The sequence below is a fragment of the Diaporthe batatas genome (assembly GCF_019321695.1).
Source record: "Diaporthe batatas strain CRI 302-4 chromosome Unknown Contig00011, whole genome shotgun sequence".
Lineage (NCBI taxonomy): Eukaryota > Fungi > Ascomycota > Sordariomycetes > Diaporthales > Diaporthaceae > Diaporthe > Diaporthe batatas.
In genome coordinates, this window is record NW_025408558.1 from 971124 (window position 1) to 994909 (window position 23786).

Consider the following 23786-nt stretch of genomic DNA (forward strand, 5'->3'; position numbering starts at 1 on the left):
ATCAAGCGTAATGTCCCAATTCCCTGAAACGATCTTGACCCAGAGACACAAACCTCCCGCACCATCTTTCTACCTGGAACCCGTATACGCTTCTACTCGAGACAGCCTCAGATCGCAACGTCACACAAGATCTAGGCGTGTGCTAAGCTGTGGTGGTCCAGGGCGACCACCGTCTCGGGGGCAGTCACAGCATTAATATACCTTGTGCACGCACACGACGTTACGTGGTGATCATTCCATTTCTTTTTGTTACGACAAGAGATGCTCCATCCAGTATGCGCGAAACTAAGACCTGCTCCGAGGTTCACAATTAATACCTAGGTACCCACAGCTCCGTTTGCCCAACGGCAAAGTTCCAAAAAGGGTCCAAGAAAGTAATGGGTTAGACCAACGTCCCCTAAAGCTTCCTATCCGCCACCCCCTGACCCATCATCTTGCTGCCCAGTCCGGGCCTGCCCGGCAGAGGCTTTCGCTACAGCCTCAGATTACTCTCAGTCACAGTGCGTCCGGTATTGATGTCGCTCCAGCGCTTGATTCTCCCAGACGCATCAGGCCGGTTGCTAGTTGCTGGAGGACCCAAGGGCACATCTTCCATCGGTGGCTCGAGGATGCCAAACCCAGCACCGTTTCCACGGCTGGGGTCCAAGGCGCCGGCGTAGTCCCCTGGGCGAGGTGCTCTCCTCCACGGTTGCTCGTCTGGGTAGCCGTCTGCTTGTGACAGGGCCAGCGAGGGCCGCACTCCTTCGCTGCCATAAAAGGAGACGGAGTATACCAGCGACGACTTCTTCTCAGCGTTAGCTCTCGGAGCAGGGGTTGATGGGTCGTTCAGGTTGACATCTTCGAAGCCGTCGTCTCTGTTTTGCCGTCCGTCACTAGTCGGAATCTTCTCCCCTGCAGGTCTCAAGTTCCTTCCGGACTTCAAGTCGTCTTGCAGAGTCTTCCATCTCTCCCCAAACGTCCTGCCCTCCTCCTCATCTTGGAACATAAATGTCATACCTCCCAGGAGTGACAAAACCACCAGGATTGTGAGCAGGTAGGCCCCGGCCACATCCGCCTTTGATATCGGCCTGATCAAGTCGAGCGATGAGAGGGCGTTCATCCGGTTTGCACCAGGCTGTCCCGAGCCGGCATTTCCAGGGCTCGTGCCACCTGATGAATTCGTCACAGGCGCGCCCGTGGTCTGGATCATAGTCCCCAATACGACCTCCATCGCGGCCATCTGCTGTCCCACGCCCGTGGTCCCGTCCCACTCCCCGCTGTTGTTGGCCCACCTGAGCCCGCACATTCGGCCGTTGGCCCCGCCCGTACACTGGGCGGCCGCAGCCATAGCTGATGCCTCCAGCAACGGCTTGATAGTGCTGTACGTCCATGGCGCCCACTTGGTCGTTGCAGCCATCCAACGGGCAAGGTATGCCTTGAAGCTCTGCTCGTCGTTGTCACAGAGCTGGACGCCCTCGCAGGCAACCTCAGTCATGATGTCCGAGTCTTGGCCGATGAAGAAGACCTTCAACCCGGTTATCAGGCCGTTGACCCTCGAGCGCCAAAGCTCACCCAAGACCGGGTCGGTGCCAGCTGTATAGTTGTACATGGCCGCGGCGCCGTGCAGGAACGCTCCCGCATTGTATGTCCACTGGTACGGTACGACCTCGGTACAGTTGGTCTGAACCGCTGCGCCGTCGTAAATGTAGTACGAGTCTTCGTGCAGGAACTTGACATCGACCATCCAGTCCCAGATGCGATTCGCCCACACCGCGTACGTGTGATTGCCCGTGTACAGGGCCAAGCGGCTTGCCATGTTGAAGAAGCAAGCCTGGGAAATGCTGTTCTTGTACAGGTAGCCGTTGTTCCACACAAAGATCTGCCACCGCAGCCCACCGCCACACTGGGCAGTGTTCCACCGCACGGCCTGCGAATTGAACACGTTCTGTGCCAGAGCCAGCCACTGGGGTCTGGAGGCCGGGGGGTTGGGGAAGTTGTACTCGGCAGCGGAGAGGACGGCCATGCCCCAGAATCCCTCGGCATACTGTTAGCAGCATGACAAAGGAGGAGGATTGGGAATAATCAAGGAGCCTCTCACCTGGTCATCATTCCCCTCGGTCATTGTCTGATTCGGTGGCATGTAGTCATCGTCGGGACCAACCTGGAACAGCAGGCCCTGTTGGGTGATCTGGTTCCACCTGGCGTCTCCGGTGTAATACCAGTAATCGACGAGTGCGCCCATGAGGGCTCCGCCCTCCCACCCTGTGTCGAAGCCTGTCAGCAATCAAACCGCACTGCTGGGTGGCTATTGTATCACTGGCTCACAGTAGTACGGTTTTGGAAGCAGGCCTGGAGTTTGGCCCGGCTCATTGCCATCGTAGAAGGACATCATATCCTCAGCCATGCTTGATGCAACAGACTTGATGGATTCTGTCCGGGACCAGATCAGTTTGTCTTAAAGATCTGAAAAGTCTTGCACAGATCGTAGCTCACCTTGAGAAGTAAGATCCAGGTTGTAGCGGCCTTCGGCTGGCCACACAACCATGAGTAGAAGGGCCATGCGGAGCGAAATCCGTTGATTTATTCCATGATGCTTCGTTTGAACTAGAATTGCGATAATCGAAAGAAGTAATGCGAGGATAATGGGATCTATGGTGTCTGCCAACATCGCAACAAGCCAGCAGAATGAGAGCAAGGAAATCATCCGTCACTGACAGACAAAATTCTCAAAGCCCGACAAAATCGTGAAGCAAAGGCCAATCAACCAAAGAACGAGAGTTAGCCACGTAGCAAGGGCGGAGCAACAGGTTGAGCAAGGAACAGAGTCAAAACACCAAAGCTGAACGATTGTGATGGTGATGACGGACGGAGTTGAAGGTGACATCTAGACCCTTGTGGTGGAAGCTGCCGTGAAGGCAATACCGGCACTTATGAAGGAAGCCACATCCATGTTGAGCTCCTGTATGGGAGCCTCGATGCAGTAAATACCTACTTAGGTACCTAGGTATTTACTTGCTTGTGTTGACCTCGACCTGGCGTGGGTGAGGAAAGAACGGATGAGGCAGCTTGGCACCCGAGCGGGTACCTCTGGGTGAAGAACACACCCGGAAGCGGGAGCCCGAAGACCATTTTGTGATATGAGGCCGAAAACACGTATGAATATCTTCAAAACTTTGAAGATTGCTAAATCGAAAGCCAAAATGTTAATTTATGGCAGCCTGCTTTGAGAAGACTTACAGACCCACCTGAGCCGTGATTGTGAACTTAACCAAGTAACAGGCTTTGAGCCCATGATATGGGAGCAGATTTATCATTCAAGGTCCCCCATCTCGCAACATTCCATACAATAGTGACAAAAGATCGTTGATCGAATTCAGTCGCGCTTAAGAGATTCTATTCTGTCGATTCGCCAGTGCTTTCACCTCCTTGGCTAGGCAGAAAATGCTCGTCGAACATTACCGAGGTAGATACCGTCAACTCAAGTGCTTGCAAATATGAGATCCTCGACAAAGACAAATACTGGCCCCACATGATCCTCCAACATCCCCTTATTCTTCCCCTAAATCAGGCCTTTGAAATATCATGACAGTTTAGATCTTTGGTAGCTTGAAGCCACCCGGCACCTGCCTCTGGAAAACCTGACCCGGGTCGTACCTCTTAGCTGAAGCCCACAGCTCCTCAAGTGTACCGGCGGAGCGGCGCTCCAGGGGGTTTTGCCAGCTGTCGGCATAAGTCCCCTGCAGGTAACTCCTATGCACACCCAAGCTCTTCGCCTTCTTGTCAGCATCTTGGACGAACTTCTGCACAGTATCCTCCACCAAAGCATCACTGTCCCTCTCATCGTCGTCCGTTGCCACCGCCAGATGAACGTATACCAGATTGCCCTGGGTCTGGATCGGCCCGAGCGAGTCCACGGCGCGGTGCCGCTCGGACATGACGGCCGGGATGGGCTGGTATGCCAGACTGACGGTAAATCCCGCGAGGTCCAGCAGGCGGTCGACGTTGAACGCCTTGTCCGCCAGCTGGTAGAACGCCTCCATCATCTCCGCTGACGGCGCGAAGCTGATGGTGGCGAAGAGCCAGCGCTTCGGGTACGTGGCCAGAGCCGCGTACTCGCGGGTGAAAGAGGTGACGTTGTCAACTCTGATGGTGTTGGAAGGTGCTCCCGGGAACAAGGCCTTCTGCGGGATGTCGAGGAACGGCTTGAGCACGGCGGGCTCAGGCACCGGGGGGTCGCTCCTGGTGTACTGGAGGCTGCTCCCGATGAACCAGCTGCGGGTTGCATTGCTCAGCACCAGGTTGTTTATGTAGTGGGCGTATGGGTCATATGGGTGGGCAGAGGCGAACTTGGCGTGGGCTTCAAAGTGCTGCTTTCTGGTGGAGATGTCGTGAAATGTCTGCCCGCCCCAGAAAGGGCCTTGTGGGAATGTCTTCAGCGTTATGGCTGTCACCACCCCGAAGTTGTTCCCGCCGCCACGGAGCGCCTTCCATAGATCTTGGTTCTTGTCCGCGTTGGCCTCTACAATGTCGCCATTGGCCAGCACAACTTGGAAAGTCTCTGCCACGTCGCAGATGAAGCCGTACCGGGGCGAGAAGAAGGAGGTGCCGCAGGCGAGGACGGCACCTCCAACTCCCACTCCGGCAACCCGAGCCCCCTGGGTGCTGAGGTTGTAAGGGTCCAGTTGCTCCGTCACCTGATCCCATGTCTGCCCGGGGCTGACAACTATGGACTTGTGATCGGACGACAGCCCTGCAGCGGGCAGAAGACCTAAATCCAGAACGATTCCATCATCCATGCTCGCCGCGCCCGGGAAAGTTGTGTGTCCTCCTCCGCGAATAGCGAACTTGCACTGCTCGCCCCACTCAACGAATCCGCGAGTGAGTGTCTGGACTGCGGCCGAGACTTGCTCCGCCGATTTAGGAAGAGCGATGCAAGTGGGATGCAGGTCAACATTTTTGAGGCTGAAATACGACCCTGAGGACAACTTGTATGCAGGATTACTTGGAAACACCACTATCTTGTCGCCCAGCACCTTTTCTAGTGCCTCACACTGCCACCAAATGTCAGCGGGTTTGTCCATGGCTGCAAACAGCTACCGTCCACACAACGACGAGCAGCAGCGCCCACTCACACACGATCTTGATGATTGCACAGCCGCTTGAATCTGTGGTATGCTCGAGATCTCTTGCACGGCAGGGAAGCTCAAGGGTCTCTGCTGAGCATCACTATAGCCGCCGAGCGTGGCCAGGCCAAACAGCCAATTGGGACTGAAGGGGAGCATTGTTGAGGGGCCCACGTCACTGTGCCGATTCGAATTTCAGTGTTGAGTAAGTCTCTCTCCCAAGCAAGGCAGGGGTCTGAAATCAAAAGTCTGCTGTCTTGGTTTAAGTTGTTGCGCCGGCAATTTGGTGGTTGCCGAGCCCTTTCTGTCAGTCCCCGAGGCACTCGGGGAACGCCACCGTGAACAATGCAACTCAGGCCAGGGGCAGCATCACCGAAGCAATCCTTGACAAGAACTTCTAATTAACTTGCATCGCGATGGCCAAGAAACCTCTAATGTTTTGTTCTTCGGACAACGCATGGCTAGTTGCTTCACGTTAATTAGCATTTTGTTATTCACGAGTGGGCTATATCCCGCGGACGTTCACAAGATCCTGCACCGGCGTCACGTTCATCACTTCGAATTAACGCATTGATACCAACAGAAGTTTTGATACCATCAAAGGGGTTGATTCTAAACATCAAGATGATTAGAAAAGTTGCGCTAGCTGGAGTAAGTATAAGAATGAGCTGACCCATGGAGCGCATAAGTGAATTTTAGTGGTGAGGAATTCTAACCGACCAAACATCACAGAAAGGATACGTTGGTGGCAAGATCTACGATGCACTGGTCAACGCCGGATTTGAAGTCACTATTCTTACTCGTGCCTCCGGGGCCGCCGCCGCCGCCGACCCAGAGAGCAGCAACCCCCGCACCAGAGCCGTCGACTACTCCTCGACCGAGAGCCTCATCGAGGCTCTCTTGGGTCAGGATGCCGTCGTCTCTGCGCTCGCGCCGGCGGCGTGGGAGCACCACCTCAAGCTACTGGATGCTGCAATCGACGCCAAGGTCAAGCACTTCATCCCTAGCGACTACACCTCTCTGTCAACCTTCCCCGAGGTAGCCGACATCCCCTACTGGAAGGAACTGGCTACAGTCCAGCAGTACCTGAGAGACAAGGCCGGCAGCGCCGGTGTGAAGTGGACCGTGCTGGTTTCAGGGCCGCTGCTAGACTGTGTCTTGAACGGGTACTACATGTACAATTTCGGAGAGCAGACGGCGTTGGTGACTAGCGACGGGGACCTCCAGGTCAGCATGACGACGGGTCCGTACTTGGGCAAGGCTATAGCAAAGGTCTTGAGCAAGTCGGAAGAGCTCGAAAGCGGGTCCATATACCTCCATGAGGTTGTCACAACCCAGAATGAGCTGCTGAAGATGGCGGAGAAGCTTTCTGAAAGAGAATGGCCGGTGCAGCACGTGGAGGCAGATGACACGCTGCAGAAAGGCCTGGGTATGGTCAAGGCTTCACAGGGTGGAACCCCAAACATGTTCTCTTGGTTCCTAATTATACAGGGCACTATCTTCAGCGGCAAGTACAAGGTTGAATGGGACGGGTCGGGGAACAAGTTGTTGGACCTTCCAACAATGTCCAAGGATAAGCTCGAGGGCCTCGTGGAGACTAGGGTGAAAGGTGACGTTCTGTACGGAGGTTTGCCGTGGAATTCTGCACCCAAGCCGAGGGCTAAGTAGAATTAATGGTCTGATTTTCATTTCCTCTCTCGCGGGATATTATGCATCTGTAAACAATCCAAATACAGGTGGAGGAAATTCAACAGTACCAGCCATATACGTCCAGCGCCCATTTGATCCACACAAACTATGCCGTTGAAGGAAGAAACCCATTCCATTCGCGGTACTCAATCGGGACATCAGGAAATGCATCCACACCATCCATGATAACTATGCCCATGCCCCCAGCCAGATGCGTTTGAACGTGACAGTGGACAAGCCATGCCCCAGGTACTTCCACCTTGTAACGGATAACTGTCCACACAGCGGGCGATTCACCAACAATGTCAGGTGTAGTAAAAGTATCCTGATAGGAAGGGTTCTCAAGGTTGAATGAGCCAGACGGCAGATGGCGTGACGCTTCATCCACCGAGCTCCAAGGGAATCTCCCAAGCCCCGAACCGAGGTAGAATATTTTGTTCCCGTGTTTGTGGACCGGGTGGCTCTGCGCGAAGGGACCCTCGGTTTCCAAAATAATGTCAATCCACTCGCCAATCTTCGTCTGGATGATCAGCTCACTGTCTGGGAAATCCGAGGGCTGTCGGAACAGCAGCGGGGGGTCTGTCTCCTCCTCTGTCATGTTGTAGACGTCGTGTCCAGACAAGCTCCACTCGTAGGACCCGTAAGGGCGGCCCGGCTTTCTGAGAAGAAGCTTGAAGGTGCGATCGGGATTCCTCGCAGGCCCTTGGGCCGGGTACGGATGGCTTTCCTCGGGCTTGAATGAGCGGATGGTCTCGGTGAGAGGCTGGCCCGCGTAATTCATTTTTGGCTTTGGGTAGCTGGGTGGTCCTGTCGCGCCTGCATATGTCATCTCAGCAAACCCGCCAAGGATCTGGTTCAGAAGGTCGTTGGCGGCGCGCAAGGTATACCGGGCCGGCTCCTGATCGAGCTTGACCAAGACGGAGACTCGATTGCCGTTGCCGACATAGACACGGTCTGTGACTATAGGGTGGACGTATTGTCCATCCACGGCAAAGACATGTAGGTCATGGTTGTCGATAGATATCTGCAAAGGGTACAGCCCGCCGACATTCATGAAGGTGAGGGCTGCCCATCCAGATTCAGGGTCGACGGTGAAGGTGTAATTCGCAGCGCTCTTGGGGCTAGCACTGCAGCCTCTCACCGAGTTGAAAGGCAGCTTAGAAAGGTCCACGTCGAAATCTCCCTGCAGTGCTGAGATGGGCGGTACACAACCCTTTGCCGTCATGTGATTCTCTCCAAGATCCTTCAACATCTGCAGAATGATAGGGTGGGTCATTTCGTCGAGCAAATCTTGGCCAAGGCAGTATTGCGATCCCACCCCATTGATTATGATGGAGTCCGTGCAGGCGAGATCAAAATTGGCGGCTGCTTCGATGCCGTAGAATTCGTCGAATTTGTACTGACTCCAGTCGGAAATTAGCAGTGGCTGCATTTTTGATTCTGCTAGAGCCATCTCTCGTTGTTCCGCCTCATCTTCGGATATGAGGTGAAATGGCGTCCTGGATCCTGGCGACTGGCCCACGATAATTGCACCGTAGAGACCGTCCATGAGTTGACCTTTTGAGTGTGCGTGGTAGAAGTAAGCCCCAGACTCCGTAGCAACCCATTTGTACAAGTATGAAGCTCCTGGACGTATAGGGGCTTGTGTCAGCCCTGGGACACCATCGCTCCAAGGCGTGCCCTGCTGGTTGATTCCATGGAAATGCATCGTCGTGTCCTCCAACAGATAGTTATGGACCACGAATTCCACCTCGTCTCCCGCGCTGAGGCGTAGAGTTGGACCGACGAAGCTTCCATTCACCAAGATAGCTTCCCTCGCACCGGTACCGAGAACATCTACCAGTCCGCTGCTGATATCGACCTCAAATCGGACTGGATCACGCGTTCTATGTGGCGGTGTCTCGTGAGAATCGACTGGATTCAGTAAGGGAAACGGAGACTCGTAGTTGCCTGAAACCAGTCCGCAAAACAAGCGGGATAAAATGTTTAGAGCATGCATGTTCGATACTACTTGATGTTGAAAGTGTGACCAAATCGATACTAGTATAGTATCGTGGAATGAATCTGAATATAATTTCTATATCCTGCCAAGTGAAAAAGAAGGTTAAATATTTTTTCCCCATACGATCTCTTCATCTAGCACCCATTCCCTTATATGAATGATTGGCGCGCATTTGCCACTACTTAGGTGGTGATATCTGGATGGACCCGCGGGATTGGTCGGCTTCTGCAGAGCTCGGGTTGCATTTGCCGCTGTTGAACATGACCAGGACGATACTCTGACAGAAGCTCAAACTTGAACCGGATGGCCTTATAAGTTTCTAGTCGAAGAACGATTTGAAAAGGATTGACTTTATGGTACATCAAGCCCTACAGCAAAACTGATTTACCTTCACAATGGTTGCATCACTGCGATTGGCTCTTTTCGCCGCCATCAACATCTTGACTGCCCTGCAGTTGACTTCGGCAACCTCCTTGGGACAAACATTGCGACGTCATGGATCTCTTTCGTTGCTGCACGAAACTCTTGTAAAACTTGACCTTCTGTCCGGATACGAAGGAGTCGACCACGTTACCTTCCTGGCCATGAACAATGATGCCATAACATACCTCGCTGACTGGGGTTTGAATTTGACACAAATCGACCCTATCATCGCTCGCGTTATCCTCGATTATCACATCATTGAGGGTGTTCACCTTTCAAAAGAGCTTCTCCGTCCAAGCAGCGAACAGCAAATTGCACATTCCATCCTTCGACCTCCGGTTTTCACCAATGTCAGCGAAGGGCCAGCAGTAAAGCTCATGTCACGCGGGCCTCACGGTGCCAAGAATCCTGCCACTCTTATGGCGCAGTCTGGGCTGCAAAGCATCTCCAAGATCGTTGACGTGGACCTCCGCTACGATTCAGGCATCGTGCATGTTATTGACAGGAACTTGGTTCTTCCACACAACATATCAGAGACGACTAATCTGGTCAACACGCTCCATGACTTCTGGCGTCTGATCGACAAATCCCAATCCAGGGAACTACTCGAAGAGCTCGCCGACACGACAATTTTTCTACCTAATGATGCCGCAGTGCGGGAAGTGTTACCAGCATTGGACTCGCTGACCCCTAAGCAGTTGGCTGTCGTCATTGCGAACCATGTGGTACCAAACCATGTCTTGTACCACACAGAATTTACTTCCCGCGCGAAAAAGTACTCCACATTGAGCGGAAAAACAATCAAACTCAATCGAAAATCTGAAAAAGTCCTTTTGGTGGACAATGCCAATATTCTTGAAGCAGATATTTTGATCTATGGCGGGGTTGCGCATGTAATAGACAAGGTGCTGCTCCCTGAGCAAGGTACGTAGCTGGAGTCTCATGAGACCAAACACGTGGTACGGGCTAATTCCATATGACAGACCCATCAAAATACCACGCCTTGGTTGACCAACTCATTTTCTACATATTCTCTAAGGCCACGGCTCATCTCAGCGTGGTAGCCGCCGGGTGTGCTATTGGTCTTGCCGTGTTGAAGGTTCGGCAGTGGTCCCTGCGAGAAAAGCAGAGGTTGAGTATGCGGGGGCACATCAAGGGATGTTTTGGTGTGTGAGAATCTTGTGGTCTCCGTCTTGGCTCGGTGAAATGCTGCTGGGTACCTAGGTAGGGTTACACTGTTTGGCGGGAGTTCCGGTCTTGGGTGATTCCCGAAGACAGTTTGGGCAGCATTCACACACCTACATGGTTTATGGCAAAGTGGTATCGTCGGTGAATCCAATACGGGATTTCGGATTCTCGAGGAAGTCGATCCCGAAAGTCGATAGCGTACCTAGCGTACCCTCACTCTGGATAGTGGGTGGCAAGACCGCATTTTTGAATTCGATCCCATGGCCTGCGGTTCCCGGTTCCCGTGCCACACCCCCCCTCACAATGTTACTCCAGCTGTTGACCTCGGCATCCTGTGAAGATCATCGGTTTGAATCTTTGGAACAATATATTCTATTATTTTTAGGGTTTGTGGTAAACTTTCACCTCTGGCGAAGCACTCAAACGACATCTGGAGGAATTGTCTGCACACGAAGCCAAACCCCCCCCCCCCGGAAGTGACAAACACAATGGCGACCACCGCTCTGGAAGCTTCGAAAAACACCACGACAGTAATATCTGTGGTATCAGAAAACCCTGATATGGACGAAATCGTGACATTATTACAGAAGGACGAGTTTCTCATCGAATGGCAGGGCCCCAGCGACAAGGGTAACCCGCAAAATCTGCCCATTTGGCGGAAATGGCTCATCACCATGACTTTGGCACTGCTGGTCTTGACCACAACATTTTCATCTGCTGTATTCAGCGTTGCGGCGAATGCGATCTCACAAGAGTACGGTGTGGCTGTCGAGACCGCGGTCTTTGGTGGTACATCGCTCTTCATGCTGGGGTTTGCTGTTGGCCCCATAATATTTGGGTGAGTAGCTGCTATGTCGAACAACAAGAAGATAAAAGTACTCAAGAAACTGATAGCACTTTCAAGGCCACTTTCTGAGCGATACGGCAGAGTAAGGCCACTTCTGGTGGCTTACGGGCTTTTCGGGCTATTTCAAGCTTTTGCAGCTGGCTTGCAGTCTCTCAGCCTCGTCTTCTTCTGTCGGTTTCTTCAGGGAGTTTTTGGCTCGGCGCCGTCGGCAATACTTAGTGGAACACTGGCTGATATCTGGACTCCTAAGCAGCGTGGGTTCGCCATGCCTTGCACCGGAACTTTCCTGATGATTGGGCCCATCTTGGGGCCTATTATTGGTTCAGTCATTGTCCATTCTTTAGGATGGCGCTGGATTTTCAACATAACCGCGCTGGTGACTTTCTCAATCACTTTGGTGCTCATACCGACTACAACCGAGACATACGCCCCGGTAATCCTGACCAGAAGAGCAAACCACATGCGCCATTTGACTCGAAATTGGGCATTGCGAGCAAAGTCAGAAGAGACAGTCAGCAACCTGGGCAATATCGTGGAAACTTGCCTGACTCGGCCAGCAACAATGCTTGTGCTTGAGCCCATTTTGCTGTCACTGTCGACGTACATTTCCGTTGTCTTTGGTAGGTGATGTTCAGTGAGACTGTCCGCGCAAGACATTTCCCAACGAATCGGCTGACCGTCTTCTGCTATCAGGACTGATGTACATCTTCTTCCTCGCCTACCCCATGTCTTTTATCCGTGAGCGCAACTGGGACCCAACGTTTGCTGGGCTCCCATTACTCTCCATCTTGGTTGGCACCATCCTGGGCGGCGCACTAATCATCTTGACGACCAACACACGTCTTTCACCGGACCCGAGCGCCGGCCGTCCTAGGGAGAATAGGCTCATCCTCATGATGCTGGGTGCCATCCTCCTGCCCCTGGGAATGTTCTGCTTCGCTGCAACTAGCTCCCCGGATACGAGTCCATGGCCTCAAATAGCTTCAGGGGTTCCCATTGGTGCAGGAATCATCCTCATTAATATGCAAGGATTGAACTTCATCGTCGACTGCTATGGGGTCAACTCAAACTCGGCAGTGTCCGCTAATACATTCATGCGCTCGTTGTTCGCATCGGGGTTCCCTGTGTTTGCGTGAGTCTTTCCCACAGCTATTTCCTTGGCATTCCCAGAGGCACTCACAGCCAGCTGACCTGTTGCGTCTGAACATGGTAGCACGCCAATGTATAGCTCGATAGGAGTAGCGCGGGCTACGTCGTATTTGGCAATGTTCGGTGTAGTTCTGGTACCCATTCCATTCCTTCTTTATCGATTTGGCGAGAGTATCCGTGCCCGTAGCAGATGGGCTCCTTCTTAATTGCTTTCTTCAATATCGTCCCAGCGGATGCGCCAGGAAGAGTGTGGGGAAAATGTGCTGTCACGTAAACATATGTTTACAGGGGTGCTCAAGTGGCCCAGGAGACCATCACTGCAGGATGGCTGGGAAGCATATTACACAGATACGATATGGTTATTCCAGTACATACAGTAGATTGTTATATTCTTTTGCTGTTGCATGTCTCTGATTATTGGATTCAACTGCCTTAAATCCAAGCTTTCTTTTTAGAAGAACCTGTTCATACATTTGCTGGCTAAGACACAGTCCACTTCAATACCTAGGTATCATTTGATGTCCGTGAAGTGATATGGCAAGTGTTGCCTCTCCTTTTGGGCTTTGCTCCCGCCAATTTTCCATATTACAGAGATGCTATAAATGTTAAGATGCGGAAATGCTCAAGTCATTTTGTCCACTGAGTATCCATAACCCATTTTTAGAGATCAGAGATTCTACAGCCGCGAAAGCACAGGGTACAATTAAGCCTCTTTGGAATAACTTGATTAAATAGAAACTGGTACAGGATAGGTTACTATAAGGCAGCCTCCTACAGGGTAGGCTCCTTTAAGAAACCAGGGCAACCAGGTTCATGTCAATATAACCACATTAACTTCGGAGTTGGTGTTCTCCAGCCCTTACTAGCTGCACCTTCTCAAGTAGCCTTGTATGGGTATATCCACCATCCTTGCGGGTCTGAATCCCTGATCTCTTCATTTGTGGAAGCACCCATGAAACATGAGTCGAGTCAAAGCAGTGTAGTGGATAGATAGGTTGCTGATGTGCCGTCAGCAACCCGACGATGGGCAATGACTGAGGGTCCAGATTCCAAACAACGAGATCTGTAAAAACAGAGAAGCGAAATCCAAGTAAATTTAGAGTGACTACTACATCTGCGATCCCGCACAATTTCTCAGGCTGTCTGTTGGACTGGAGTACTCTAAGCTTCCAGGCCCACCATCTTCTTCGAGTCGGCCCAAAGCTTTTCTTCACCCTCCTTGTCGAATGCCCAGGACTTGAACCCATCTCCTGCCCACACCATGTCGTCAGGAATAGGATGGCTGACTCCACAATTCTCCATATAGAACCCACCCAGTCCATCGTAATCTTTACCCACGGCTGCAATGACATTCGTAGCTGCGCCTTGTCCCACGGTCATCCAACCTTTCTGGATATGCGGCATCTGTATCATTTTCTCTAGATACTCCCTTGTCTTTGGTTCAACAGTATCCATGAGTCCACTCGTGAACCCACCAGGGTGGGTGCTAATAGCGTGTACACCCTTATCGCCATACAGACGCTCGATTTCATTGCAAAGCCAGATCTTGGCTGTATGGGTATGCCCGTAAGTCTGCCCGGCGTCTGGATAGCCGCGATTCTGAGGGTTGTGAGAGTCATAATTGTTCTCAGACAGGACGGTTGAAGCCGTATGTGCAGTGCTGGATGTAGCTACAACACGTACATTGACATTGTGGATGGAGACGGTTTCCAGGAGCAGGTTCTTTAAGAGATTGAAAAGATAAAAGTGGGAGAGGTAGTTGATGGCAAATTGAGACTCAAAACCGTCCTCGGTGAAGGCTCGAGGAACCGCACCAACGCCTAGAAAACTCTGGTCAGTCATCGTGTTGAATTGACACTGATGTGATCAGACTTGGTGAGAATATCTCATGGTAAACAAACGGCGGAACTGACCTCCGTTGAGCATTAGAATATCGAGTCTGTGAGCCCTGCTGAGGAAGTCGTCGGCAGCTTTTTTTACACTTTTCAAGCTGCTCAGCTCAATCTGCACGACCTCCAATTTGTAGTTGGGGTCCTCGCCCAGCAGCTGTTTCTTCACCTTCTGCCCTTTAGCAACATCTCGGGTGGTATAGAAAACCGTCATGCCAGTTTTAGCCAATGCACGGACGATTTCGAGCCCGATGCCGCTGGTGCCGCCAGTCACGAGAGCAACCTTGTCAGATAGTTTGCCAACCAGCCCCTCGTCCTCAATGATGTCAAGAGCGGTCGGGCGAGCATCACCTTCGCCCTGAGGGTCAGCATACGCCTCTGCGTAGCGGTTGTTGACCTCAGGAAGATTTGGGGAATAAGGCATGTTGTGGTTTGATGAGATGGAGGAGTAAGTCAAGATCCAAAGGTATGTCGTCTTTGCTTTACTGTAGTATTGATTGATTGAGATTTCAGAGAGCTGTATCGTAATTCTTATCATAAAACTACTGAGGTAGACTACGAGGGCCTGATTCCATCGGCAACTCCGCCAAGTTAAAGCGACGATATTAACGGCTTCACTCAGGAAAGTTTGTCGTTTCCGAACTATTGACATCGGTAAAACAAGGGTTATGCGCGCGCAGAGAATGAAAATGTGTCGCCTTACTGCCTCGCAACACCCCGGGAACCCAATGCAGGATGAACCTTGACTTCCTCGGCGATAGATTCTACTTCGGGGACATAGACTTCTGATTGGCCACTACTGATATCTCGCATGGCCGAACGTCAATTATTGGATCCCGGGCCATCATGAAATCGCGAGAAAGCTTGTCTCTACTAGACTCCTGTGTCAGCGGATTGTACTTAAATATAATGGTGTCCGTCGACGAGGATCGCTGGAGTAACATCCCCGGGCTAAACCAAGTCTAACTGCAAACACAGACGTGACGACCTAACTGCTGGTTTCGCTTCTATTTCGCATACTTCCGAGGTAAAATGCCTCACTCAACCGAACATCGTTCCCCCACGGTCGAGGCCTTCGTTAATTACCATCAGCCACCGCCGAAAGGGGAGGTGTTCCCTGTGCAATATGTGACCACGGTTGGGTTCCAACGCCAGAAATACGATAGACAGCTGGTCAACGTGACTGATATTCGGCAATGTGAAGAAAATTTCAGCCTCGACAAGCAGGGATTTGAAGTCGTGCAGAGCACGATTCAGGAAAAGACTTGGGACGGCGATTACAGGTTCGGACTCCCTCCGCAGTTGAACAAGGATGTGCAGGAGATGGTGATGAGGCAGTAGGTGGGATCTTACCCAGAAGACTGATCCGGCAGAGAAAGCTGACTGGTCGAATTTGGAAGTTCGGGTGCAAGCTACGTGCATCCTTTCGCTCCCCACGTCATACGGAGCGACCCGATCCAAAAGGTTCTAGACATCCCGAAGGGTATCTCAGACCAGGATAACTTGGGCATGACTCCTCCAGCCACTTTTATCCACGTTGGTAAGAATCTCCTTTTGGTGCATTTTTCCGGATTAACGGTTTCTAACTGAAATATCCATGGATGCCAGATCAATCCTACGATGGGGCCGAAGTCGTGCTCAACCGACTTCCAGAGGCGGACAAGCTGCGGCCTCTAACAAGGAAGAGATGGGGTATCATCAACGTATGGCAGCCCCTGAAAGCAGTCAACCGCGAGCCCCTGGCGATGTGCGACGCCCGAAGCGTGGAGGACCACGAGCTCCGGCCAGTCACGACTCGGATTGTTATCGGTCAGCCCCCAAACACCATCAACAAGGACAACGAGCAGTGGCATTTGACTTCTAGCCCACAGCACAGATGGTACTATGCTAGTGGTATGACAACGGAAGAGGCGCTCCTGATCAAGAACTTCGACTCGAAGCTTGATGGGCGTGCGAGGCGGGTGCCACACACCGCCATTCAAACCCCGTATGATGAGGGCCCACCACGGCAGAGCATCGAGATCAGATGCTTAGTGTTTTGGGAGAATGAAGATAAAGAGTAGAGATGGAGAGTGTAGAATGCCTTTTTCACCAACTACGAGTACTGTTGACATTGATTCATCGTGACCATTCGCATGGCAGGTGCCAGGCAGATGGCGATTTGTCGAGGACATGGTGCGATATCTGCTCATGCGTTCATCCATAGTATGTGCAAACTTTTCATGCAATGACAAATATGACCAGGAACTCGAGAATTTGCTTGCAGTTTCCATTCATTGCTGTCGAACGGGTCTCGATATCCTCACATATGCCCTTGTTTATGATTCACGCTTGGTGGGCACTGCGCGAAGACACCACCTGTAATGATACTAAGTACAGGGGGCGACTACTTGGTCTGAAATCCGCGGATGAAGAGTAGCAACCGTGATTACACCACGTCGTTTCTGCAATGCTCAAATGGACGGAGAGCCTTATCTTGTGGTGTGACAGCACAAGTACGGGTGGTCATCAGTAATTAATCCAAGGTTTTCAAATCAGAGTGCAGTACCAAGGTATCTGATAAAGTGCACCGGCGAATCATTTTACAGCGCACCGGTTGTGGCCCTGCGAGCGGCAAACCGCAAGCTGAATGCCCGGACCCATCGGACTTCGCACATCCGACGTTCTCCGAAAGGCCAAGCGCACCAACAATACACAGTCACATCTGCGGCACGACGGTAAGAGGGCGCTCTTCGCAGCTTTGAGTCGGCGGTGGAGGGGGAATGATAATATAAGAACAGGGAGCAGGTATGAGAATCGAAGCCATTGGTGAAATTTGGAAAGATAGACCCAGGACCACGAATGTGAACAACACAATAGCACCATGGATGGGCAGTCAGAAAGTTCGCCGAGACCAACCCGGTTGTTCTCGTACAATATTTACGTATACAAGAAACCAGATATGGACGAGGCTAGCCACCATGACCATATACAAAAGGTCAATACTCCAATCATCAAGGCATTGCTGGAGAAATACGGTGCAGTGGCGTACACCGTGGTATGTGTTCCATCATTCTGGCTGCAAATGTGCTTGAGGAAGTGTAGACATAGAACTGACATTCCGATCGAGACCCATAATGACGCCAGCGCAAGGGCAGATTTCGATCGGCTCTTCCCCGAGGCACCCGCAGGAATGCTTGTAAGTGATGTTTTTTTTATGACAGAAATCGGTCCTTTGCAACCCTGCAGCCCAGCTTTACTTGTGTCTCATGATTCATCGCGTTGCTCTGACTGGGGATCGTCGAGCAGTTGGATTACGATACGGTGATTTCCATGATTACGCCTAACATTGAGTGCATCGAGAAAATGCGCCAGGACCCCGACTTCCTGGTCAAATTCATTCCAGACCACTTTAACTTTGCTGATATGACCCAAAGTCGGTGAGTTTCGGCACGTCCATTTCTTCGCTACGATTCTGACGATGCCGTTTGGAATAGCTGCATTGTTGGTTGGGCGGAATACTATCACTTCAAATAGCGTGATGAAAAGAGCTTAGACGAATTCCCGTCAAACCTTTGAAAGGCCACTTTGTCGTGGGAATTTGCATTGTTGTGTTTGGTGGTGTTTGCAGGGCATGAATCGAACATGTTTTCAGTGTTGGCAGCCTGGAGATTGGTGAATGGGTGGGCCGAAATCAGTTCAGATTCTTATGGTGACCCGTGTATCTACATTCAGCAAACATCTTGCCTCAATTGTAGATAGAAGCCAGATATTCACCTACCCAGACATGTCCGAAGTCAACATATCGCTTTTTTACGTAGTTTGAAGAAAGGATCAGGACAAATCTGGCCGCAGCACTAACGGAGCATTAATCCTACCGAGCATTGATGGGGACCAAGAACGAGACGGCGCAGCGTTTGAGTGATTTTCGGTACCCGGCTCACAGAGAATGCCGCAGTGCAACCTCGAATGTGCCACATCCCCTGTCATGCGTGCGGTCGGATCTCTGATGCTGGTTACAAACCACCGATCTAAGTCATTCTATACTTACACAGCCATCCTAAAGGACCAGATAGTTTCCAGGACCCAATAAATAAAACCAACATCTGTCCCCCTACACCACCCTTAGTTTACTGCAAAAGTATATTCCCGAACAACTAGAGCGCAGTTCTCTGACCTACTGATATTTTCGCTCTTGGACTCGACAGCCCGTGGCCAAATCAACCAACGAGGTTGTGCTCGGGATTTGCCGCCATGGACGCCGAACAGCAGCACCAGCGAGCTGAGCAGACCACTGATGATGCAAAAGATGGGGTTGAGCCCGAGTATCCGCAGGGTCTACGCATGGCATCTATCGTCGCATCGCTCTTTGCCTCCATATTCATCGTGGCTGTCAGCCAGACCGTCCTGGCTGCTGCGATCCCCGTAAGAAGCAGTCTTTGACCGTTGATTCTACCCACAACCGCTTCAAAAATTCTCTCCTGCTGACGCACAACATCGGTACCACATAGACAATCACGAGCAACTTCAAAACCAACGACGATGTCTCATGGTACAGCACAGGCGAGCAGATCTCCGCGGTGGCGCTGCTCCTCCCCTTCGGCAGGATGTACGCGCTCCTGAATAACAAATGGGTCTACCTATCTTCTGTGGTCGTTTACCTCGTCGGAAGCGCCGTCTGTGGTGCTGCTCCCACATCGACAGTGTTTATCATCGGACGAACGATACAAGGCGCCGGGCTGGCTGGTGTCTTTGGAGGCACGTTCATACTGATAGCACGGATCACGCCTCTGAGGACACGGAGCCTCTACGCAGGCTTGTGTGGTGCCGCCTATGCTATTGCCGCTGTTGTCGGGCCAGTTATCGGTTAGTACTACGCACTGAGTTGGATTCATCTCGAAAACAGGAATAATTGACACTTCTCCGTGTTCTAGGTGGCGCGTTCACTACAAGAGTCTCATGGAGATGGTGCTTCTATTGTGAGTCATAATGCCATCACTCGGGGGTCCGCAGACTCCTGGCAAGGTGCTAATCTGAGAAGTCAACCTACCCATTGGCGCGGTGTTCCTCGTTATCATCTTTGTATTCCTACCAAGTTCCCTTGCTGTGGATTCTCACGAATTGAAGGACAAGCCGCTCCTCCAAAAGATCATGAAATTCGATCCGCTGGGATCTCTCATCTTGCTCGGCTGCTTGGTCTGCCTGGTGCTGGCTCTCCAATGGGGAGGGGCCCAATACGCCTGGAACAGCGGACAAGTGATAGCTGTTCTTGTGGTTTTCGGGTGTACACTGATTCCGTGGTTGTGGCTACAGTACAAGCAGGGCGATGAAGCCACAGTGCCATTCAGTCTCGTTAAACAACGAACTGTGGCCGCTTCAGTTCTGTATTTGCTGTTCCTCAATGGCGCTTTCGGCATTTTCATTTTCTATCTGCCGATTTGGTAGGTCTCTGTCTGGACCGTTCACTGCTTCTACTACTATACTTGAAGCTCCTTTGGGGAAGCCGAAGCTGATTCTGTGGTAGGTTCCAGTCCATCGATGGAGACAGTGCCGAAGGGTCCGGCATTAAGCAGTTGGCACTCTCAATCAGCACGGCCATCAGCTCGATCATTGCCGGTGGACTAGTTGCAGTGATTGGGTGGTACAACCCATTTTTGATCCTCGGCCCCATCTTTTCAACAGCCGGGGGGGCAATGCTCATCAAGATCCAGCCAGGCACATCTACGGCTTACACGTACGTACCACGTCAAGGGTTTGTACCCGACTATTGCAGATTATCCACTAACATACAGCCATATTGCAGTCTTGGAGCCCAGATTTTGGGCGGAGTCGGAGTTGGAATCGGTGCCGAGCAGGCGAATGTCGCTGTCCAGGCCGTCCTGCCACCAGAGAAGATATCTATGGGAACAAGTCTGACACTCTTCGCTCGACTTCTTGGATTTGGCCTGGCAGTTCCAATCGGACAGAATTTACTACAACAGACACTTTCCGAACGCCTCGGGCCGGCGGTGGCAGGGCAGATATTTGGAGGCGGAGGAGTCACTGATATACGGGGCAATTTGGAAAGGATCTTTGGTGCCGGCACACCCGAGCTGCAGGACGCCCTTGAGGATGTCAACTTCGCCTTGGTACAGACTTTCTTGGTTGGATTGGTGATGGCAGCAGTGTCATTCCCGTTTTCTCTTCTCGTGGAGTGGAAGAGTGTCAAGAAAGGACCAAAGGATAGCGAAAAAGAGGAAGGTACAGACAAATCACGTGAAGTGGCAGATGAGAACATGGAGATGGACAACATGTCAGGCAAGAGATGAGGGTGCCCCGGGATGCTGCAACTCTGGGAAAGCAGGCACCATTACACGCCTCGGTTTGATGATGTCCAAGTGATCACTATTCTGGCATGGAGAAGACACGAGAGACGATGGTCTACAGGTAGAGCTCAGTTTTAGGGACACGTGCATATTCTTCGCATTCTGTTTGATACACGTCCTCGGAGCTCCAGGTGTTCTTGTGCGCGTCCAAAGTTCCTCTCGAGATATGGTTGCCTAATTGCGCCATAATTCCACCCACCCAATAATGCTGCAGTTGAACGAGCGAGTCTCACGGGACAAAGCTTGGTTCCGCGTTCCGATCAGTCGCCCATCCCAAGATACGACCGTGACTCTCAGAGCTCGGAAGAAGGTAGCCGGTGAAAAGGCCGCGGCGCCTGGGCGGCTAGGGCCTGCAACAATGGTACCTGCCAGGCCGGTCTAAGCGCCCCATCTGGATGGAATCTCCGTGAGGCTAACCCCCACAAACATCGAAACTACCTAGGAAATCCCGGCACGGGCGCTAAGATGATTCGCCCGAATGTGGAACCCGGCGATGGACGATATTCCCGTGTACAAGATCGTGTCCAGTTGCCGGTCGTGTCGAATGTGACCGAGTTCTTGAGAGTAAAAGCTCGTGTTCGCTTCTAAGGTTGGGTGAAACTGCTTTCCCCGACTCAAGGATAGGATGGCAAACTTGGCGTCGGGGAATGATTCCCGGCTTGTCAAAATTCAACCCCACAACGTTGAATCCAGAGATGACACCGTGACATCCCAGATCCTGCGGTTAGGAAGTCACCAACATACCTGCTAGTGATATCCCATGGGGTGGTTGGTGTGAGGCGAGCCAAGAGCTGTCGGTTGGTTCCAAACTGGCGTTGCAACATTCGAAGTCGTTGTCAATGTTGCCACCCACCACGCAGGTCTCTGGCCACAAGCGCCCGTTGAGACGCCGCAGATGCAAGATCTGATCTGCCTCCCGGAGATGGCCGCCTCAGGTTGCATTGGGCAAATTGTTGATTATTCGATGTGTTCGGTACAGGCCCTCCCGACTCGGAAGTCGTCTTCCAAGGGTGCCTCGACGGGGCCGAATGTGACCCCGTCTTGATGAGTCAGCACGAGGCCAATTTTGACGACATGCCTTGATTGTCCAATGGAGTGGGCAGATTTGAAATCTATGACGCTTATTATGCACGCGTGAGATCTATCAAGACTGCACGCCAAGCAGTCGGACACAACGCATTGCACGGGCGGAATTCCCGAGTCTCGACTCTCTCTCTGCAGGTTCAAAAACATTGTTGCAGTGCTTGCGCGGCCGCGCTGGTCTACCAGACTTGTGCGGTCTGGCCATTTTACTCGACTTTGCCTCCTGACCTGTAGACCCAGCATCATTGAGATGAGATGTGGAGGCGATACCGGTTACTAGATTCCATCAGCGGGTGCTGACACTGCATGGGGTCATGGTCCCAAAATCAATCGAATGATGAGTTGGTTCCAGTAGCGTGCAGGGCCAAACGAGAAACTCCATTTTCATTTGCGCAAAATCCTACATCAAACAGATGCAAGCAGCTGCCAGTGCGTCAATCTGAAGCGCAGAACAAACACGTCGCACCTTGGCATTTGCTAATTATCCCGAGACCAACTTTTCATAGGATGCCTAGGTACCCAGGTAGGTTGAAAGAGGGATAACAAGGAGCTACTCGGAAGTATCGTCCTCCCAGAAGAGGAAAAAGCGCGTCTCAATACTCTTCCTTGCCGGCCCAAAACAGTCCGGCGTGGTAGCAGCGCAATGCGGGGCGCGCCTAGCCCTGCCATCCTTCTTGGAGTCAAAGATCTTGATGAGGACCACATCGTCCCTGGTCATCCCGCCGCGGAACCACCACTTGTGCTGCTCCGGGGACTCAGGCGCCGTCACTTGCCACATGTGGTTCTCCATGGGCGGCTTGGGCCAGTGGAACGGCACGCAGTGCATCGTGTCATGCAGCTCATCATCCCGCACCGACCGGGCGTCGCACAGTGTCAGGGGCTCCCTGCGGATCGGCTCCAGGGGCCGCCACATATTGACGATGGCCCAGCGGTGCTTGCCCTCGTGGTCGGCCCACTCCCCCGGCGGCAGGTCGTCCTGCAGCCTGCGCAAGGCGCCGTCGTAGGACTGGTCGACGTGGACGTAGTGCGCGGAAAGGAGGCCGCCCTCCGTCATGGCCATGTCTGGCTTCTTGGCATCCTCTTCAGGGTCGCTGCGCCAGTCCCGCTGGCGGATGAGGTGGGAAATCAGCCGCACGTCAGTCGCTCCGGTCCTTTTAGCCGGCGTGTGTCAGTTGTCTCAGTTTGAAGGAACATTCCCACGGTATGTGGGGCAGTGTGTGCAGTATTATGTGATATTTTGACCCATCGAGCAAACTCACAGTTTTCTCATAAAACCCTCGGCCTCAGGGTTATATACTCTGACGAGCTCCTCGTCCAGGGGCATCCAGGGCACGCCCTTGTAGGAGGATGGCAAATTCTCAAACTGGAAGCCAGTAGTGTCGAGGCTGAATTCCTTCTCTCTCCCACGAGCATTGTGGGTTCTGACGGGGGCGGCCTTCCACTTGCGCCGCATCAAGTGCATAGTACCACCCCACAAAATCTCCGTGCCCCCCTCGGCAGGGTCCAGGCGGTAGTTGAGGTCTATATCATAGTAGGGTGCTGGATGTGCCTTCTGCTCCTCTGCAGAGGTTTTCTCGTCGTTGTGGATTTCCTTGGTAATTGTGGAAGGAGTATTGACAATCTTGTCTCCAACTTTGATAACCTTAGGCTTTGATGTGGCGAGGAATGACAGCTCATCCTCGGTTCCGTGATACAAGTTGAGGGTAGGCATACTGGGGCAAAATTTATATGGTGTGTAAATAATCAATGCTATCAGTGCACACATTCAAGGGAATCAGTACAAAATTGCAATAACCTTATTGAGGTAATTTTTATATGCTCTCGACAGACATATTTCCGGTATCAACGTGGCCGCTTCCATCCCCGTGATCGCCCACGTCCTCTTCCCGGTCACTCGACCAACTGCTGTCCGAGTCGTAACCTTTCCTTTCCTTCGGGGAATGGTACCCCTACGCCCGGGCCGCCAAATGCAAACTGGACCTCACTCCTCGCAGGGTTGCTTCCGGGCTTTATTGTGGTTTTGAACCCCGCCTTACTAAGTTCTTGGCCACCGTTTCCAATCAAATTCCA

At 52.1% G+C, this 23786-nt stretch overlaps 12 protein-coding genes across 12 annotated transcripts; 7 read left to right on the forward strand and 5 right to left on the reverse strand.

Moving 5' to 3' along the window:
* Positions 1-472: 472 nt before the first annotated feature.
* KVR01_009228 (uncharacterized protein) lies at positions 473-2539 on the reverse strand (the record flags this gene model as incomplete). The annotated part of the gene is made up of 4 exons (XM_044792879.1): positions 473-2014; positions 2078-2241; positions 2305-2409; positions 2473-2539. The coding sequence occupies 4 exons, from the start codon at positions 2537-2539 to the stop codon at positions 473-475; spliced, it is 1878 nt and encodes a 625-aa protein (XP_044641730.1).
* A 1030-nt stretch (positions 2540-3569) lies between these two features.
* On the reverse strand, positions 3570-5261 carry KVR01_008960 (uncharacterized protein; the record flags this gene model as incomplete). The annotated part of the gene is made up of 3 exons (XM_044790273.1): positions 3570-4535; positions 4617-5030; positions 5112-5261. 3 exons carry the CDS (start codon positions 5259-5261, stop codon positions 3570-3572), a joined length of 1530 nt encoding a protein of 509 aa, XP_044641462.1.
* A 465-nt stretch (positions 5262-5726) lies between these two features.
* On the forward strand, positions 5727-6770 carry KVR01_009102 (uncharacterized protein; the record flags this gene model as incomplete). Its single annotated transcript, XM_044793697.1, has 2 exons — positions 5727-5753; positions 5835-6770. 2 exons carry the CDS (start codon positions 5727-5729, stop codon positions 6768-6770), a joined length of 963 nt encoding a protein of 320 aa, XP_044641604.1.
* Positions 6771-6897: 127 nt separating this feature from the next.
* Positions 6898-8499, reverse strand: KVR01_009286 (uncharacterized protein; the record flags this gene model as incomplete). Its single annotated transcript, XM_044792960.1, has 1 exon — positions 6898-8499. One exon carries the CDS (start codon positions 8497-8499, stop codon positions 6898-6900), a length of 1602 nt encoding a protein of 533 aa, XP_044641788.1.
* A 689-nt stretch (positions 8500-9188) lies between these two features.
* KVR01_009066 (uncharacterized protein) lies at positions 9189-10390 on the forward strand (the record flags this gene model as incomplete). Its single annotated transcript, XM_044791594.1, has 2 exons — positions 9189-10140; positions 10200-10390. 2 exons carry the CDS (start codon positions 9189-9191, stop codon positions 10388-10390), a joined length of 1143 nt encoding a protein of 380 aa, XP_044641568.1.
* A 502-nt stretch (positions 10391-10892) lies between these two features.
* Positions 10893-11320, forward strand: KVR01_008895 (uncharacterized protein; the record flags this gene model as incomplete). Its single annotated transcript, XM_044791979.1, has 2 exons — positions 10893-11242; positions 11299-11320. The coding sequence occupies 2 exons, from the start codon at positions 10893-10895 to the stop codon at positions 11318-11320; spliced, it is 372 nt and encodes a 123-aa protein (XP_044641397.1).
* A 493-nt stretch (positions 11321-11813) lies between these two features.
* KVR01_009047 (uncharacterized protein) lies at positions 11814-12387 on the forward strand (the record flags this gene model as incomplete). Its single annotated transcript, XM_044783306.1, has 2 exons — positions 11814-11871; positions 11945-12387. The coding sequence occupies 2 exons, from the start codon at positions 11814-11816 to the stop codon at positions 12385-12387; spliced, it is 501 nt and encodes a 166-aa protein (XP_044641549.1).
* Positions 12388-13561: 1174 nt separating this feature from the next.
* On the reverse strand, positions 13562-14713 carry KVR01_009562 (uncharacterized protein; the record flags this gene model as incomplete). Its single annotated transcript, XM_044788362.1, has 2 exons — positions 13562-14220; positions 14314-14713. 2 exons carry the CDS (start codon positions 14711-14713, stop codon positions 13562-13564), a joined length of 1059 nt encoding a protein of 352 aa, XP_044642064.1.
* Positions 14714-15798: 1085 nt separating this feature from the next.
* Positions 15799-16352, forward strand: KVR01_009342 (uncharacterized protein; the record flags this gene model as incomplete). Its single annotated transcript, XM_044788248.1, has 2 exons — positions 15799-15829; positions 15898-16352. 2 exons carry the CDS (start codon positions 15799-15801, stop codon positions 16350-16352), a joined length of 486 nt encoding a protein of 161 aa, XP_044641844.1.
* Positions 16353-16993: 641 nt separating this feature from the next.
* KVR01_009111 (uncharacterized protein) lies at positions 16994-18070 on the forward strand. The gene is made up of 4 exons (XM_044786835.1): positions 16994-17326; positions 17399-17467; positions 17578-17708; positions 17766-18070. The coding sequence occupies exons 1-4, from the start codon at positions 17153-17155 to the stop codon at positions 17803-17805; spliced, it is 414 nt and encodes a 137-aa protein (XP_044641613.1). The 5' UTR covers positions 16994-17152; the 3' UTR covers positions 17806-18070.
* Positions 18071-18361: 291 nt separating this feature from the next.
* KVR01_008877 (uncharacterized protein) lies at positions 18362-21699 on the forward strand. The gene is made up of 6 exons (XM_044787614.1): positions 18362-18693; positions 18780-19134; positions 19203-19247; positions 19310-19709; positions 19793-20002; positions 20072-21699. The coding sequence occupies exons 1-6, from the start codon at positions 18523-18525 to the stop codon at positions 20574-20576; spliced, it is 1686 nt and encodes a 561-aa protein (XP_044641379.1). The 5' UTR covers positions 18362-18522; the 3' UTR covers positions 20577-21699.
* A 567-nt stretch (positions 21700-22266) lies between these two features.
* KVR01_009622 (uncharacterized protein) lies at positions 22267-23427 on the reverse strand (the record flags this gene model as incomplete). Its single annotated transcript, XM_044787905.1, has 2 exons — positions 22267-22867; positions 22976-23427. 2 exons carry the CDS (start codon positions 23425-23427, stop codon positions 22267-22269), a joined length of 1053 nt encoding a protein of 350 aa, XP_044642124.1.
* Between the last annotated feature and the right edge of the window lie 359 nt (positions 23428-23786).